Source organism: Scylla paramamosain, chromosome 34, assembly GCF_035594125.1.
Source record: "Scylla paramamosain isolate STU-SP2022 chromosome 34, ASM3559412v1, whole genome shotgun sequence".
NCBI lineage: Eukaryota > Metazoa > Arthropoda > Malacostraca > Decapoda > Portunidae > Scylla > Scylla paramamosain.
The window spans coordinates 12,997,720-13,015,219 of NC_087184.1; the positions used below are offsets into that span (position 1 = coordinate 12,997,720).

General features: G+C 38.9%; 1 protein-coding gene across 5 annotated transcripts in view; it reads left to right on the forward strand.

Annotated features, from left to right (window-relative positions):
• Window positions 1-17,500, forward strand: part of LOC135090202 (uncharacterized) — a 264,688-nt gene that overhangs the window by 189,550 nt on the left and 57,638 nt on the right. For all 5 annotated transcript variants that reach the window (XR_010261825.1, XR_010261826.1, XR_010261824.1 and 2 more), the window contains one exon: window positions 13,400-13,488. Coding sequence is in view for 2 of the 5 variants with exons in the window: in XM_063986661.1 (XP_063842731.1) it covers window positions 13,400-13,488 (89 nt within the window). In the remaining 3 variants the exon portion in view is untranslated. The remainder of the gene's footprint in view (window positions 1-13,399; window positions 13,489-17,500) is intronic.

Consider the following 17,500-nt stretch of genomic DNA (forward strand, 5'->3'; position numbering starts at 1 on the left):
TGGTGGTGGTGATGGTGATGGTGGCGTCTTCCTTGTTGGCTAGTTGTTTTGTTCTATTTTTAACATAATCGTGATAAACACACACACACACACACACACACACACACACACACACACACACACACACACACACACACACACACACACACACACACACACACACACACACACACTGTCACATTCAAATCGTAAAGTCTAAATATAAACAAAACGAGATCATGCAAGAGCAGAGAGAGAGAGAGAGAGAGAGAGAGAGAGAGAGAGAGAGAGAGAGAGAGAGAGAGAGAGAGAGAGAGAGAGGGTATGGAGTCCTCCCCTTTAACGCCGCGTCCTTCGATTGGATCAAAATTACTCCTTCTCATCTCCTCCTCCTCCTCCTCCTCCTCCTCCTCCTCCTCCTCCTCCTCCTCCTCCTCTTCATTCTCTTTTTTTTCCCCCGCGACGCTTGGCTACTTTAACCTCGTGTGTGTGTGTGTGTGTGTGTGTGTGTGTGTGTGTGTGTGTGTGTTATGTATTATTATTTTTTTCCCCTTCTCATTGTTATTGCTGTTGTTGTAATTTTAGTAGCATTAGCAGCAGCAGCAGCAGTAGTAGTAGTAGTAGTAGTAGTAGTAGTTGTAGTAGTAGTAGTGAATATTTAAGAATGAAAGTGTCGTCTCCTCCGCCACAGTCTCACACAAACAACAAAACATCGCACGTTGAAAAAAAAAAAAGAAAGAAAGAAAACGGTAGATGAATAATAAAGAACGAACGAGAAGCCTGTGGAGAGAAAACAAAAAATACGAACTCTTGATATAGAATTAAAAGACACTGATTACTTAATTGAGCCGCATCGTTATAACGTTTCGAGAGACGTGATAAATTTCATGGATAAAGAAGGTGAAGGTTTCTTATTTATAAAGTAATGTAACTATTTATGCTATTTATTTATTTGCTTATTTTTTTATTTATTCATTTATTTATTTGCCAATTTATTCTTATCATTGTCTTTCTTTCTTTCTTTCTTTCTTTCTTTCTTTCTTTCTTTACTTTTTCATGCATATTTATTCAGTTTCTATGATCTCTGCTAAGACTCATTCGAATTTCTATACTTGAATACATACACAATATACATCAAACACATAGCATTTTATCAGGTATATTTATTTATTTTTCCATTTACTCTTTTTATCTACTTTAAACATAAGAGAATCTAATCTTCCACGCTCTTATTTGTAAAGGATAGTTTTGATAATATCTACTCTATTAATTTCTTTCATCATGCGTCATTTTGTCATATGTTTATATATCTTGTTTTTTTTTTTTTTTTTTTTTTTCATTCTGTATCGAAAGTAACTCAAAATTTTATACCACTATTATATTGTTAAAAGATTATTTCATCATGTGTTTATATGTTTTTTTCTCTTTCTCTTTTATTCTTTATTTAAATCAGTACGATATTTACATAAGTTTTCTATCATTACGTTGTTGAAGAATAATTTTATCATGTATTTATATCTATTTTCTTTCGTTCTCTACTTATATTATTCCAGATCCTATGCATGTTTCCTATTATCATATTACAAGAGGACCCTTCGATCATGTATTTATATATATATTTATTTTATTTTATTTTATTCTCATTTCAGGGTAATAGGAATTTCATAACAATTTTGTTATTATACTCTTGAAAGACACTTGCAATTATTCTTGGCATGCATTCACTTATTCCTGAGGCATTTTAAATTGTTACATTGCTTGAGAATAATTATAACATGTATTTATTTGTGTATTTTCTCTTTTTCATTCACTTTTTGTGCCAATTTTTATTTCATTATTTTGCTTAAGTCTCATTTTGTTTATTTTTTTCTCATTCTCTCATGAAACTAATTCAAATTTCGTGCCAGTGATTTGTTATGATCACAGATATAATAATTCTTCATTTACATTCCATTATTCCTTAAGCTTTATTTTTTTTCCTATACGTACTTATGTTATCACTTAAAAATACCAGTCCAATACTTTAGTGAGATGCAGCGGACTCGTTTGGGCCGCGGCGCCGCTGTGGGTGACGCGGAATGATACAAAATGGGCCCCTCCATCATGCCTCGAGTTCCGGCGACGCAACGGAACCTCGGGATGACCATAGCCTTCGTCCCCTTCCGAGTCTCATCAATACACGCCGCGCCGTACAGGGACAGAGGGCGGAGGCAGGCAGAGGGTGGAAATATGACGCAAAGTTGTGATTTTGTGTGGGGTGAGGTTATGTGGGCAATTTAACGTGAAAATTAGTTTAACCTAATCTAATTATCCTAACCTATTTTAACGTAATCTAACTTAACTTAACACGACTTGACCTTATCTAACTTAACCTAACCTGACGACCTAGCGTAACCTAGCATAAGAATCATAACCTAACCTAACGTAACCAAATCAAACCAAATATAGCCGTACCTAACCTTCCCAAAACTAACCTTACCTAACCTAATCTAACTTAAAAACGTACCTAATCTAACCTAACTTAACCTAACCTAACCTATCGTGTTCCATCTCATCCCAACTTAACAAAACTTAACCTAAACTAACACTAAGCTGTGGGTTGGGGTGAAGTGAGAATCATTTGTAAATATTTTAACGTGAAGTATCTTAACCCCTTTGTTGTGGACGCTCTGATACAAATATTTTCATCACCCTCCAATATTTAACGCTCTTAGAATGAGTGAAATTAATATCACTCCTGTTCCTGAAAGGGGAAGGAAAAGAACAGATAACAACCACTCTTAATCCACACAGCACACGATATATATATTTTTTAGCGCGTAAATTGAAAGAAAAAACTTAAACCCTAAAAATACAAGTCACCAGATGATAATAATAATAATAATAATAATGATAATAATAATAATAATAATAATAATAATAATAATAATAATAATAATAATAAAGTGATTCTTCTCATTGAACCGAAATTTAAGGACAAAAGACCTTAAATTCTCTAATAACAAAAAAATAAATAAATAAAATAAATAGATAAATAAATAAATAAAAAATCAGACACAAAAATTCCAACATTCACCAACGCATTTTAAAATTAGACGCTCCAGTTTCCACGATGACAAGGAATGGCGTGAAATAGGGAGCTTTAAAAGAAGATCAGACAAATTTATGGATGAGGATGACAGGTGGAAACAGGTAGGTATGCTTCATGAAAGGGACTGCTACGCGTATCCTGATGGCTTCCTGCAGCTTCCCTTGTTGTGTTATTATGTTCTTAAATTTGAAATAAAAAAAAAAGAGGTGTTGATATCCTTGCATGAACCAACTTTTAAAATCCTCAAATGACAAGGAATAAGATCAAACACGGCATTATTCGTGCATACATGTAAAGAAAGACGAGTTTTGAGTCTGCCAGTGAGAACAAATGACGCATAATTTGTTATAAAAAAAAGGTAGAAAGAAAAAAGCTGCACAGATCCCCAAAATCTACGCCTTTCCTTGTCATTGTGAGAATAAGAAAGATTTTAAAGAAGTATCTGTGAGAATATTGTTATTTCGTGTCTTATTCGCTTTTACCAGAAAACTTAATCATGTGTTCAGTGAGGATGTAAACACCTTTGTCTCTCAAATTTTGGTTCATTGAAGAGAATCGTGTGTTTCTTTTCAATCTGGCGACTTGTACAAATATTTCGTCTCCCAATGACAAGGAATTAAGCAAAATACTGCAAACATTTTAACATACATTCAAAGCAAGACGAGTTCTAAGCCTGTGAATGACAGGAAATGGCGCGGGATTTGAGATGAAACGTAGGGTAAGAATAAAGGTGTTGAAATCCTTAAATAAGACAACATTTAACTCTTCAGAGAGGAAGGAATAAATACATGAATACTAAGCAACATTCACACGCACACACACACACACACAGATAGACATGAGTAACGCAAAATGTTGAAATCCTTAAATAAAACAAGCTTAGAGTCTCCAAATAGCAAGGAACACACACACACACACACACACACACATACACACACACACACACACACACACACACACACACACACACACACACACACACACACACACACACACACACACAAAATAAAAAACAAACTACTTCTACAGAGTCACGTATTTTCATTAACCTATTGCCTGAGTAAAGCGAAATGACGAAATCCTTAAATAACACAACATTCTCACTCCCCTAATAGCAAGGAATAAACATGAAATACTACAAAAAAACACTGCTCCTTTACCCTCCCCACCGACACACACGCACGCACGCACTGACTGATGTTCTCTTACTTACTTTACGTAAATAATGAGAAATGTTGAAATCCTTGAGCCTTTTACTGCTATGCTTGTCTTTTGTTAACACTGAGGGGGACTTTAATGAATTGCTTGGATGGACATGAAGAAAAAAGATAATAGATAAGAATTGCGTATTTGCTAAACGACAGAAGTACATATTTTAGACACTGTAGTACAAAAAAAAGTAAATAGATGAATAAAATAGATATCTTAAAAGTTGTAGGTAATTATGGGAAAAAATTGACTAGCGGTGAACGGGTTAAATAAAACAAGTATCTAAGTCTTCAAACAGCAAAGAACCACAAACAAAACACTCCCATATACACACAGATCCACTGACTCACGTTCCCTCGCTTACCTTTACCTAAATAACGCGAAGTATCAGCATTTAAGGCTCCAGACAGCGAGAAATAAACACAGGAAACACTGAAAAAACACTTCCTACACACAGACCCACTAATTCACGTACCTTCACTAACCTATTGTCTGAGTAACGCGATGGGGACACGTGAGCACGGAAGCTTCCCTAAAACAAACCAACTAACGCACGAACACAGGGCAATCGCGACGGGAAACACGAGAAAACAACCCAAGGAACAACAAACAACACGGGAGCAACACACGCGAGGCACGGATATCGTTTTCTTTGTAGAGTTATAGACCGACGCCCCATTTTCTCTCCCCACGGAATATTTACACAAGACGCGAGGGACAAATTCGCTACCGGACCCTCACGTCATCTCATGAATCCGTTTTCTGTTCCGTTCCTTTCGAGGGGTGGCTCTGCGGTAAGGTGTTGGACTCGTAACCAAATGATTCTGAGTTAGATGTCCTCTTTTTAGAACCTCTCCTGCCTAAAGCATAACAATTCTTCCTCCTCCTTATCCTCCTTCTGCTGTTTTCTCTTCGTCCGTGGGTCTTGAAACTTAAACATGGGGTAGATTTTGGCTGTGACTGCGAGAAACACCACGAGGGACAAAGGAGTGATGGTGTGGTGGTGTGGTTGAAACACTGAAATGGGGGAAACTGTACAGGAAACTTAATTGTAGGGAACTTCTGATGTATGTACGTACGTATTCTGTCATCCGAGAGAGAGAAGAAGAGAGGAAAGGGAAAGGGAGGATAAAGGACAAGAGAATTTAAGAAGAAAAGAAAAATTTGGAGAAAAGAGAAAAAAAAAAGACTAAATAACAGAAGAAAAGATGGAAAAGAAAAAGAGGAAAAAGCAAGGAGAAGAGAGAAGAGAAAGATGGTATGTGACAAAAGAAGAATAAAGGATAAGAAAAAAAACAACAAAAGGAAACGAGGAGGGAAGAGGAGGATGGTGTGTGAGAGGAGAAAGTAAAGGAAAAGAAAAGGAAATGAAAGAAGACCAGGATGATGGTGAGGGGAAAAAAGAAAAGAAAGACACACAAAAAATGAAGAGAGAGAAGACAATGAAGTGTGACGTTTCTCTCCTCCCCTCCATTCCCCTCCATCCCCTTCCATCTCCCACCATCTAACGTAACATCTGACCCTTAAAAAATGGCGGTACGGCAGCTTCCCCTCTTCCCTGAAAATGAGCGAACAGACAGCGATGAGTCCCAATAGGTGAGCATACATCACCTTAGTAATTACCAAAGCGTATCACCTGTTCCTCTGACTTTCGTTCACCTTTCCACGCACGCAACTTCACCTCATGCACTTTAACCTCTTACCTTCCTTCTTTGAGTGCGCTTGGGAGTGCTGTTTGAGTGTTGCGAGGGTGGTGGGGAATGAAGGAATGAGTGTGTTGAGTGTTGGGAGTTTCAAGTGTTGCTACTGACGAATAGTTGCGAATGGGCGGCGTTGGAGGGCGTGGAGGGGCGGGTCGTTCATAGCGGAAGGTCACGCCATCCTCTCGTTAAGTCCCCGCCGCTCCTGCCTCTGCTGCCTCCTCCTCCTCCTCCTCCTCCTCCTCCTCCTCCTCCTCCTCCTCCTCCTCCTCCTCCTCGATGCCTCGCTCCTAATACAGATCAATTTTCCTCTTGCTATCATTTTACCACGTTGAGTTTTTTCTTTTTTTTTCGCGTCCTGTCCTGTTTCTGTTGTTTTACGTTGCCACCACCACCACCACCACCACCACCACCACTACTACTACTACTAATACTACTAATACTACCACAACTACTATTATTACTACTATTACGAACACACACACACACACACACAAATAAAGAAGAAAAAAAAGTGGCGGCGGTACAGGCCCGGGAGGAGCATTTTGGGGGTGGGTGGGGGGGGTGGAGTAGTGGAGTGGTACAAACGACCGCAGTACATCATGGATAATCACCGTACAATTGGCCAATCACAAGAGGACTTCAGATGATGCCCAGAACGAACCGGGAGACGCCAGGCTGTCAGTTCTTTTAGTCTCCTCCCGGTTCCCTTGGCCTCCTTCTGGTTCCCTTAGAGGCTTAGACTCCTCCCGGTTCTCTTAGTCTCCTTCCGGTTCACCTAGACCCCTCCCGGTTCTTTTAGATTCTTCCTGGTTCCCTTAAGGGCTGTCACGCCATTGTTTCCAGACTGTTACGCAAATGTTTCATAAATGTTGGAAATATTTGAGACACTATGTTCATGGATGGATGGACGAGTGTATGGATGGATGGATGAGTGAGTGAGTGAGTGAGTGAGTGAGTGAGTGAGTGAGTGTTTCCAAGGTGCTTCTCAAATGTTTCCTGGTTCTGTTTCTCCCTGTGATGCAACGCACTTGGGGACGACCTGAGAGAGAGAGAGAGAGAGAGAGAGAGAGAGAGAGAGAGAGAGAGAGAGAGAGAGAGAGAGAGAATTGTCAAGAGTTCTAGGGATATTCTTTTTTTCTTTTAGTTAGGATTTTTTTTCAACAAGGTTTTAGATTACATTACTCCTGAATTCTCTCTCTCTCTCTCTCTCTCTCTCTCTCTCTCTCTCTCTCTCTCTCTCTCTCTCTCTCTCTCTCTCTCTCTCTCTCCCTGCATGATTAGACGACCTTGCAGCGCCTTCCAGGTTTAGTTGAGTCACTGCTCGTGGCTTTGCTGGACGCCTCCATTACATTCCATCCCCACATGACCAATAGAAAACGAGACACGATCCTCTCCGCTTGCCCTCTAGCGATGAAACATTCCCACTCGCTCGCCCTACTCCTTCCTCCTCCTCCTTCTCCTCCTCCTCCTCCTCCTCCTCCTCCTCCTCCTCCTCCGTAATGGCGTCCCGGGATGTTGATTAAGTTATGATACTTCACCTCCGTAATTTCCTCAGTGCCTAAGGTCAGTTTTAATCTGTAATTCTTTTCTGTTCTCTTTATTTCCTTTTTCCACAGTAGCACTTGAACGGAAATTGCGCATACTTTTTTTTTTTTTTTTACTTATTTCCCCTCTTTTTGTTGATTATCTCCTTTGCAGGTTATGATAATATTTTTTTTTATTTTCCTTCTATAAGAGGTAATGGTAGCACTTAAACGGAAATTTTTTAATGTTTCCTTTGTTTTCTATTATATATTTTCCTTACCCTTATTTTTTTTTCTTTTTCTAATCTTCTTCGCACTTAGGAAAGAAATAATGATAATTTTTTTTTTGTCTTGTTCACTCATCGTCACTTTTTCCTTTCTTGATTTTTTTTCTATTTTTTACTTTTATTTTCCATTCACTTATTTATTCTTTTCTTGGTGGTCTGCTTGGCACGTAGTGAGGAAATAATGGCAATAATAATAAAAGATGAAGATAAAAACACCTGAGGAAGCACCTGTACTCACTCACCTGTGCTCGTCACCTGCCAGCGTGAGTCACGGGGGGCGGCGGTGAACGTCCTAGGGTCAGGTTCCCAAGCGTGATGACTAAATTGACTCCCACCGGCGCCTTCAGGACAGCTCCCTCTTAACCTTCCACTGATGCACCATTTCTTCCCATAATTATCTACAGCTTCTTCAGACATTCCTGTGTCAGTTTTGTAGTTTTATGGCTTATTTTTCTCCTATTTTTCATACAATTTTTTTTTTTTTTTTAAGTGTCTTGAGTAATATAGGGAAAAATTTAAGCTTGATAGTTTTTTTTTTATAGTCATTATTCCTGTGGTTAAGCATTGACTCTCACTCTGACATGGAACAGTTAACAGCACCAGAAGCAATGCGTGAAGTCTTTACAAGCAATTTCTTCTCATTTCAAAGATTGGATGTGGCTGCAGAAGAAGTAAACACGTCTCACGGTGATTGGTAGTTGGGGAAAGGTGTACCAAGTGGCAATGAAAGGGTTATGAGAAGATGTGGCAAATAAGTGAAAGGGTTGAGTTAGATAATTTCTCCTTGTAATCACATTCAGCTTTTTAGACAGTTATTTTTTGCAGTAGCTCCTTAATATATCTGTCGCCTTAAGAGCTAAATTGACCTCTTATTTCTCCTTTTTATGTGTCATCCAAACATTTTTTTTTATTTTCCATTGCGCTCTAAGTGGCAAGAAATGATCATACCAGTGAAGGAGTTAATTAAGCCAAACCTTCATCACCACCTACAGTACAGCGGCGCCACAGTCCACCTCCCTCACCTGAACCCCTCACCTGCCGCCCCTCACACCTGGCCACCCCCCCCCCAAACCTCACCTGTAGTTGGTAGTCGCGTGATTATAGAAATTATTGTCGGATGTACGAGGAAATTATTGCTTCTCTTTTTCTTTTTATGGCAGTTTTTTTATGAGGTGATGGAGGGGAGACTGGAGATAGATTTTCTTATTTTATTTATTTATTTATTTATTTATTTATTTATTATTATTATTATTATTATTATTTTTATTTTTTTAATGGAGGCAGGGAGTGTTTGAAGAAGAGATAAGGCGACTTTTGGTGAATGGGAACAAAGGGTTGCTACCTGTCGTTAATCCTTTCCCAGCGATATGCAATCATCCACAATACTAAGGACAATGTATGCAACCCTTATAAGTGTCTACAGGAAAGAAAAAGGATTAGAAGAATAGTTGTTGTTGTTGTTTTTTTAGCCATTATAGTGTTTAAAGGTGGCTGTAGAGCAGAATGAAATGTCTCCCAGTGCTTAGTGGTGTGGGAAAGATGTGCCTAACAGCAGTAAAAAGCTTAATTAGTAGCAGAAAACAGGTATTCGTGATTATTTAATTTCTTGACCGCTACAGCTTCTTCTCAGCTTGATATTACATGTTTACATTGAGATTCTGAAAGACAACACTCGCGTTAAAAAGCATCATTGAATATTTGTGTAGTAAAGCTTTTTTGTCCTTGTACCTTAACCCTTTGATTGTTGCTTGGTTCATCTTTCCTTAATTACCAATCACTCTGGGTCATCTTTATTTGTTCTACAGCCACCTCCAATCTTTAAACTGGGTAGAAATTTCAAAAATATACTCTCTTTAATCCTTTAGTAGGTGCTCTTGAAGATTTCATGCATTACTTCTGGTGTTGTTAATTGTACCGTATCGCAGTGAAAGGGTTAATTTTTGATGAGTAAAATTGCTTAGGATTGCTGGAAATAAAGTTATTCAGGAGTCAAAGGGGTAAAGTGTGTTGTGTTGGTGAAGATGCGAATTGTAGCTGAAAATGCAAGTGAATTTGCTTTTTTTTTTTTTCTTCTTTTTTTCTACTTCCTTTTTTTTTTTTTTTTTGAGGGAGGGGAGATCTTGTCTTAAAATTGATAGCGAAAGGAAGTGCTTATTATTATTCAAGGTGCGCTGTCATTGATAACACGAAGCACTAAAAAAAAAAATAAATAAATAAATAAAATAAATAAATAAATAAAATAAATGTTTTTTTTCTTTTTTCTTATTTTCACTTGTTATTCACCTTTTGTAAATTAACAACGACAGCAAGCTTTTTTTGTATTTTGTTTGCTTATTTATTTATTTTATTTTATTTTATCTTATTTATTTATTTATTCATTCATTCATTCACTTGTATATTATTTGTTTCCTTTACCTTATTTATCCATTCATCTATTTATGCATTGCTCAAGATGAAATGTTAAGAAAAATAAAACCCACAACCAAACCCACAAGAAAATCATTACTTTCCCTTACTTTTCTCGCTTTTCTTCTTACTATTATTTTTTTTTTTTAGCGAGTTAGATGGAAAGACTTAGAAGGACGCGAGAGGGAGGAGGACGTGGGGGGGGGGAAACAAACACTCGCCTGACATAATTAATAGCAATACCAGGTTCCTTTGTGGCCCCGCAGTGTAGGACAAGAGGAATACCAGCGGTGTGTTATCAGCGGTGTTAAGCAAACCTCGTAAACTCCTCGCCTCGTTTTTGTCATTAAGTTCATTTTCTCTCCTTACTCAAAGTGTTGCCAGATGAAGCGATAACCTCTGAGGTGGCGGTGGTGGTTGTGGTGGTGGTGGCAGGGATGGGTGGTGGTGTTTCTCTCTCTCTCTCTCTCTCTCTCTCTCTCTCTCTCTCTCTCTCTCTCTCTCTCTCTCTCTCTCTCTCTCTGACCGACCTCCTGCACGTATGAAATGATAATAATAACAATAATGATAATGATCATAAGAAAAACGAAGAAAAAGAACAATGATGATAATGATGGTAATAACAAAAAAATGATAATGATAACAACAACAATAATAATAATAATAATAATAATAATAATAATAATAATAATAATAATAATAACAATAATAATAATAATAATAATTCGGTTAGGGATTCTAGGAAATTATCAACATACTATAAAATAAATGGAGCACTTGTGGGGAGTGTGCGTGCGTGCGTGCGTGCGTAGACTCACACTCCCTTTCTCATTCACTCACTCATTCACTCACTCACTCAACTCTTCTCTTAGCTAATAGAGACTACTAGACAGACGAGTGACTGCCTAAAAAAAACATAGACACTCACTCACTCACTCACTCACGATGGCTGATGGAGGGAAGAGAGGCGAGTGAATGAGGCGAATGAGTGTGTGGAGAGAAGCGACACTCATTCACTCACTCACTCACTCACTCACTCGCTCACTTAACAGTCAGCCGATGGAGTGAAACAGAAGGAGAAAGCGAGCTAAGACGTGTTAGTGTGTGTGTGTGCCGCCTCCATCGCACACACACACACACACACACACACACACACACACACACACATCATCGCCATCACACTCTCCCAGGCGTCATTACCGAACTCTCCTCCATCAACGTTAACTGGAGGCGCTCTTAAAACACTCTCCCTCTCTCCCTCTCTCTCTCTCTCCCTCCCTCTCTCTCTCCCTCTCTCTCCCTCTCCCTCTCTCCCTCACTCTCCCTCTCTCCCTTGCCACTGTAATGACGGGAAGGACTTCGCAGCCTCCTCTCCTCCTCTCTATCTCTATCTCCGTACTCTCATTCTCGCTTTCACTCTTACACTCCCAGCTTGTGAGAATTTCTGATTTTTGCAGGTACCAGAGACGCCCTTCGTGACGCCCTTCGTGATGCTCTTAGTGACTCCCCTCGTGATGCCCCTTGCCTTATGTAACTCAGAGTAACAAAGAGAAGTTAACGTATAGACAGAACCACGTTTGCTTAAGTTTCCCCTCCAGGCACCGCGATCCAGGCAACAGAAAACGCGTCTCGCCTCCTGGACGGTGCCTGGAATCGATGCCCCCCGCTGATTGGCCGCTATGTCGTCGAGGAAGGGGAGCGACGCCCCCTGTGGTGCCGCTGGAGAGGGAGGCGCAGGAGGGGAGGCGGGGAGGGGTCCAGGGGGAAGAGGAGGGATGGAGGAGTCATTTTCTCCACCACAGTGTTACTAAAGGGACATTTTGAGACAATTTCCAGGCTGTTCCCTTGACGTCCTCCGCGCGATCCAGTCCTGCAGTCACGTCCTTTACTTCTCTCCTCCTGCCCCTGCTTCCTTTCCAGCTGGTGTTGCAGGGTTAAGGTCCCGCTGGCAGGGTCTGGAAGGGCGGTCGGTGTGGGAGGAACGTTAGTAACACTGCCCCCACTTTCCAGCGAGATGAGGACCGACTGAGGGAAGGGAAGATGGGGCGGCGCGCGCTGTGTGGCGGTGACGGCAGCGGGAAGTGTGGCGGTGACGGGGTTTTGATGGCGCCTGGAACTTTGATGGGGTGACGGGGTGATGTGAGGGTGGGGTGTTGTGGTGGGGGGGGGGTTGTGAGATTGTGTTTTTGTGGTTGTTGTGTTTAGTGTAGAAGAAGGAAGAAGAGGAGTAGGAGATAAAGGAGGAGGAGCAACTGTCTTAGGTAAAAAGAACTTTGATTGGGTGATGGGTGTTGTGGTGGGGCTTGTGAGGTTGTGTTATTGTGATTAGGGTGTTTAATATAGGAGGAGGAGGAGGAGGAAGAGGAGGAGGAGGAGGAGGAGGAGGAGGAGGAGGAGGAGGAGGAGGAGGAGGAGGAGGAGGAGGAGGAGGAGGAGGACTGTCTTACGTAAAATAAATGGAGTGGGTTTAGTTTGTGTTATCGTGTGTGTGTGTGTGTGTGTGTGTGTGTGTGTGTGTGTGTGTGTGTGTGTGCGGTATTCAAGATTTACACAGAAGAATTATGCTCCAAAATACTCAAGATTTTTCCCTTCTATGTATATTTTTCTTACGGGTAGTAATATTATTTACATTTGGACAAAACTCCGTAATTTCTTTCTGTGTTTCTTGTTAGGAAGTTGTATTTAGAATTCTGTAGGTGAACTACTACTACTACTACTACTACTACTACTACTACTACTACTACTACTACTGTGTGTTTTGAGACGTGTTTCTTAAGAAGTTGCATTTAAAATTTTGTCAGTAATCTATTACAGCAACTACTACTACTACTACTACTACTACTACTACTACTACTACTATTACTACTACTACTACTACTACTTCTGCTACTACAACTACTACTACTACTACTACTACTACTACTACTACTACCTACCAACAACAACGCCACCACCACTACTACCATTGTGTGTGTGTGTGTGTGTGTGTGTGTGTGTGTGTGTGTGTGTGTGTGTGTGCGTGTGTCTGAGACGTGCGTTAGATGCGTCACGGGGAGCAGGGCTGAGTCCAAAGGGAGAGGTGGACGGAGACTAACCTATTTTGGATGCACCGTGTCTGTTGGGTCTTTTCACACCAGCACCTGCAGCGAGGATACAGCACCCACGCTTATCAGTAATATCGATCTTGCGTCTCTGTTTCAGGCGGGCCCACCACCACCACCACCACCACCCACCACCACCACCACCAGCGAATGAAAAGGATAAACAATCGGAAAGTTTTCTTCATACAGGTGAGTAAACAATTTCTTTTTTTTTTTTACTGTTTAGATGAGCTTTACCTTAAATTACCTTTATCCTTTATCACCTGTCTGTAGCTGTTACCTGTATTTCTTAAGGGGGTGAGGGAGAGAAACAGGTAGGGGATGGCAGGTAAAGCAATGTAGTATCGTTTCATTCGTGTTGTGTTGAATTTTTTATTTTTTTTTCATTTATTCACTTAGTTCTTTGCTTTGGTTAGGTTAGGTTAGAGTTAGGTTAGGTTAGGTTAGGTTAGAGTTAGGTTAGGGTTAGATGAAAGTAGGTTAGGTTAGGTTTAGGTTAGGTTAGGTTAGGTTAAGGTTAGGTTAGGCAAGTTAGGTTTTGTTAAGATACATTACTGTAGATTGTGGTGTGTTGAAAATAAGTAATTGTTGCATGGAATCGTTAAGTGAAGGAAGTGTTGGAGAGAGAGAGAGAGAGAGAGAGAGAGCAGAGAGAGAGAGAGAGAGAGAGGAGAGAGAGGAGAGAGAGAGAGAGGAGCCTCCTGACGCAGACTAATGTTCATGGCCTTCTTCAGGTAATTATGCTGAGCGGGAATAATAGAAGCGTCCTCCTTCCACTTAATTAGAGAGAGAGAGAGAGAGAGGAGAGAGGAGAGAGAGAGAGAGGAGAGAGAGAGAGAGAGAGAGAGAGAGAGAGAGAGAGAGAACACATATTGCACTCAGTAATTAATGTTCAGAAATTAATTATCGAAAACTTAAGAATGTAAACCAAAATGCAAATAATAATTAAAGAGAATATTCAATATTTTTTGGCAAATTTTTTCTCTTACCTACGTTGATAACAAAAAAGATAAATATGTATAAATAAATAAATACCAATAAATTTTCTCGACTTGTTAGAATAAAATAATCAGATACATGTTTTAAAAAGTGAACGAACATGAAAATAAAACTTGTGAAGAACATGGAAAAATCTAGATATATATAAAAAAAACTTTCATGAATTAAATTATATCAATGGTAGAAATAATAATAAAACTTTAGAGCACGGAATAATCTTAATAATCTTAATAAGTAAAAATACAAGTTAACGGTATCAACAAGAGAATTAATAATAAAAAAAAAACTTAAATATCAACACAATTCACAACGAAACATTTAAGAACGAAAATAAACTAGGTAAAAATATTATTTCCTAACTCAAGAGGATCATTAACAGAAGCAAGGAGTGAAGGTGAAGAGGTGACGCTAGGAGAGAATGAAGGAATTAGCCCCGTACACCTGTCTGTGGGTTTATCTCTGCCCAGGTAAACAAAAACACCTGTCGCCTCATTGTGTGTGTGTGTGTGTGTGTGTGTGTGTGTGTGTGTGTGTGTGTGTGTGTGTGTGGTGTGTGTGTATGTGTGTGTGTTTACTCGTCCTCCTCCTCCTTCTCCTCCTCCTTCGACGACGACGGCGACTGCTACTACTGCTGCTACTACTAGTACTACTACTACTACTACTACTACTACTACTACTACTACTACTACTACTACTACTACTACTAATAATAATAATAATAATAATAATAATAATAATAATAATAATAATAGTAATAATAATAATAATAATAATAATAATAATAATAATTATAATAATAATAATGATAATAATGATAATAATAATAATAATAATATATATATATATATATATATATATATATATATATATATATATATATATATATATATATATATATATATATATATATATATATATATATATATATATATATATATATATATATATATATATGAATTTTTCATAACCATGAGTACAATAATTGTGGGTACTATTTATGACTTTTTATAAGTACCGTCCCTGTTGTTTGGTGTCTGACTTCACTCTGCTTGCACACGCCACGCCAAAGTGTCGCGCTGCCATGATGGTTGCGGAGAGTGACTTGTTGCTATAAATGACTCTGTATTTTCAATATTTGGAGGTTTATCTGCATTCTCATCACACTATCGTGTTCACGAGAGTTTTTCTTACTTACTGTAATAATATATTTCAGCATTCAATGCTTAACTGTTGAAAATAGCAGCATAAGTAAAACGTGTTATAAACTTTTTTTAACATCACAGTTCAGTTTGTCGTAATACCATTTCCTTTTTCGTTTTGGCGAAGTTTTTACAATACATCTTGATTCTACAGTCATTGCTGAGTCTGAAGATGTCAACCAAAACTGGCTATCCCGTGTATGAAGTGAGTTACGGCAAAATATGCAAAATACGGCAAAACGATGCGTCTGACGAAGAAATCTCATAAAATAAGAAAGATGCGCCGTTAAAAAGTTATTAAGCGGTGTTTCTGAGACGGAAATTACAATTTTTATATGCGATGGACACCGAAAGGTGCTCCTGGCCAAATCATCGTTGTACCCCCCAGGGGCCAGGCGGAGCGGTGGGTTGTAGAGATGTGTGCTAACAAAATTAGAAACTCCTCGCTCCGCTCGGGGAATAATAATAATAATAATAATGATAATAATAATGATAATAATAATAATAATAATAATAATAATAATAATAATAATAATAATAATAGCTCTATCACCACCACCACCACCACAACCACTACTACTACTACTACTACTACTACTACTACTACTATTACTACTATCACCACCACCACCACAACTACTACCACTACTACTGCCACTACTATTCTCACTATATATCTTTCCTTCCTCTTATTTTCACTCCCTTACGCACCATAGCCCCGTCTTCAGAGAGAGAGAGAGAGAGAGAGAGAGAGAGAGAGAGAGAGAGAGAGAGAGAGAGAGAGAGAGACGAGGTGTTGGGGTTGTCACTCTCAGCGGGGATCACTCTTTGAGGCTAAATATAATTAGGAGGAGGGAAAAAAACAGAGAGAGAGAGAGAGAGAGAGAGAGAGAGAGAGAGAGAGAGAGAGAGAGAGACGTGCACCTTTTCATAGTAATTAATTAAGTGCAGAAAAAGAAAATGATACTGATGAAAGTGGGAAAAAGGAAAAAAAATACATATATTAAAAAAAAAATCATCAAAAAAAATTGAAATATATGAAAAAATGCTTAAAAAAAAACCAGGATTTTTTTTTTACAGAAAAGACGAAAAAAGCTGGAAAATGAACGAATAAGACAAATACGACAAGTGAAAAAATTAGACGAAAAAAAATTAGCAATGGATAATTAAGGAATAAAATAGATCAAAGAAAGAAAAGAAGGAAGGGAATAAATAAAGGGGAAAGAAACAAAATGGAGGAAATTATCTTATTATTTGTGAGTCGTTGACCTTCTAGACGAGAGAAATTTTTTTTTTTTAGTTCTTGGAGGAGGAGGAGGAGGAGGAGGAGGAGGAGGAGGAGGAGGAGGAGGAGGAGAAGAATGAAGAAGAAGAGGAGGAGGAGCAAGAGGAAAAGAAGGAGGAGTGAAAGAAAAAAAGGAGAAAGAAAGAAGGAAGAATGAAAGGAGTAGGAGAAGGAAGAGAAGAACAACAAAATCAACAACAACAACAACAACAACAACAAAAGAAGAAGGAAGAGGAGGAGGAGGAGAGGGAGGTACAAGTGAAGGACAATAAATAGAGAAATAAAGGAGGAAGATGAAGGAGGGAATGAAGATGTGAGTGCAAAAGATGAAGGGAAATTGAGGGAAGGAAGGCAGTGAATGTGAAGTGGTGCTAAAAATTGAGGATATGAGGGGAAATGAGGGTAAGGGAGGAAGGGGAAGTGAGGGGGAAGACTGAAACAAAACCGTGTTATAAAGAGAAGAGGGAAAAAAACACAAAACAAATAGAAAGAGACACAAGAGAAGAGGAAAAAACAAAGAGAAAAACAGGAAGAAAGAAAAGAATAGAAAGTAATAATAACACCAATGAAAATAATAATGTTGATGATAAGACGAGGAAGGAGGACAGCAATAAAATGAAAAAAAGAAAAAAATGACAGAAAGGAACACAATAACCAGAAAGACAAAGAAGAGCAGGAACAGAAGAGAACAACAGACAAGACGAATGAAGATAAAAAG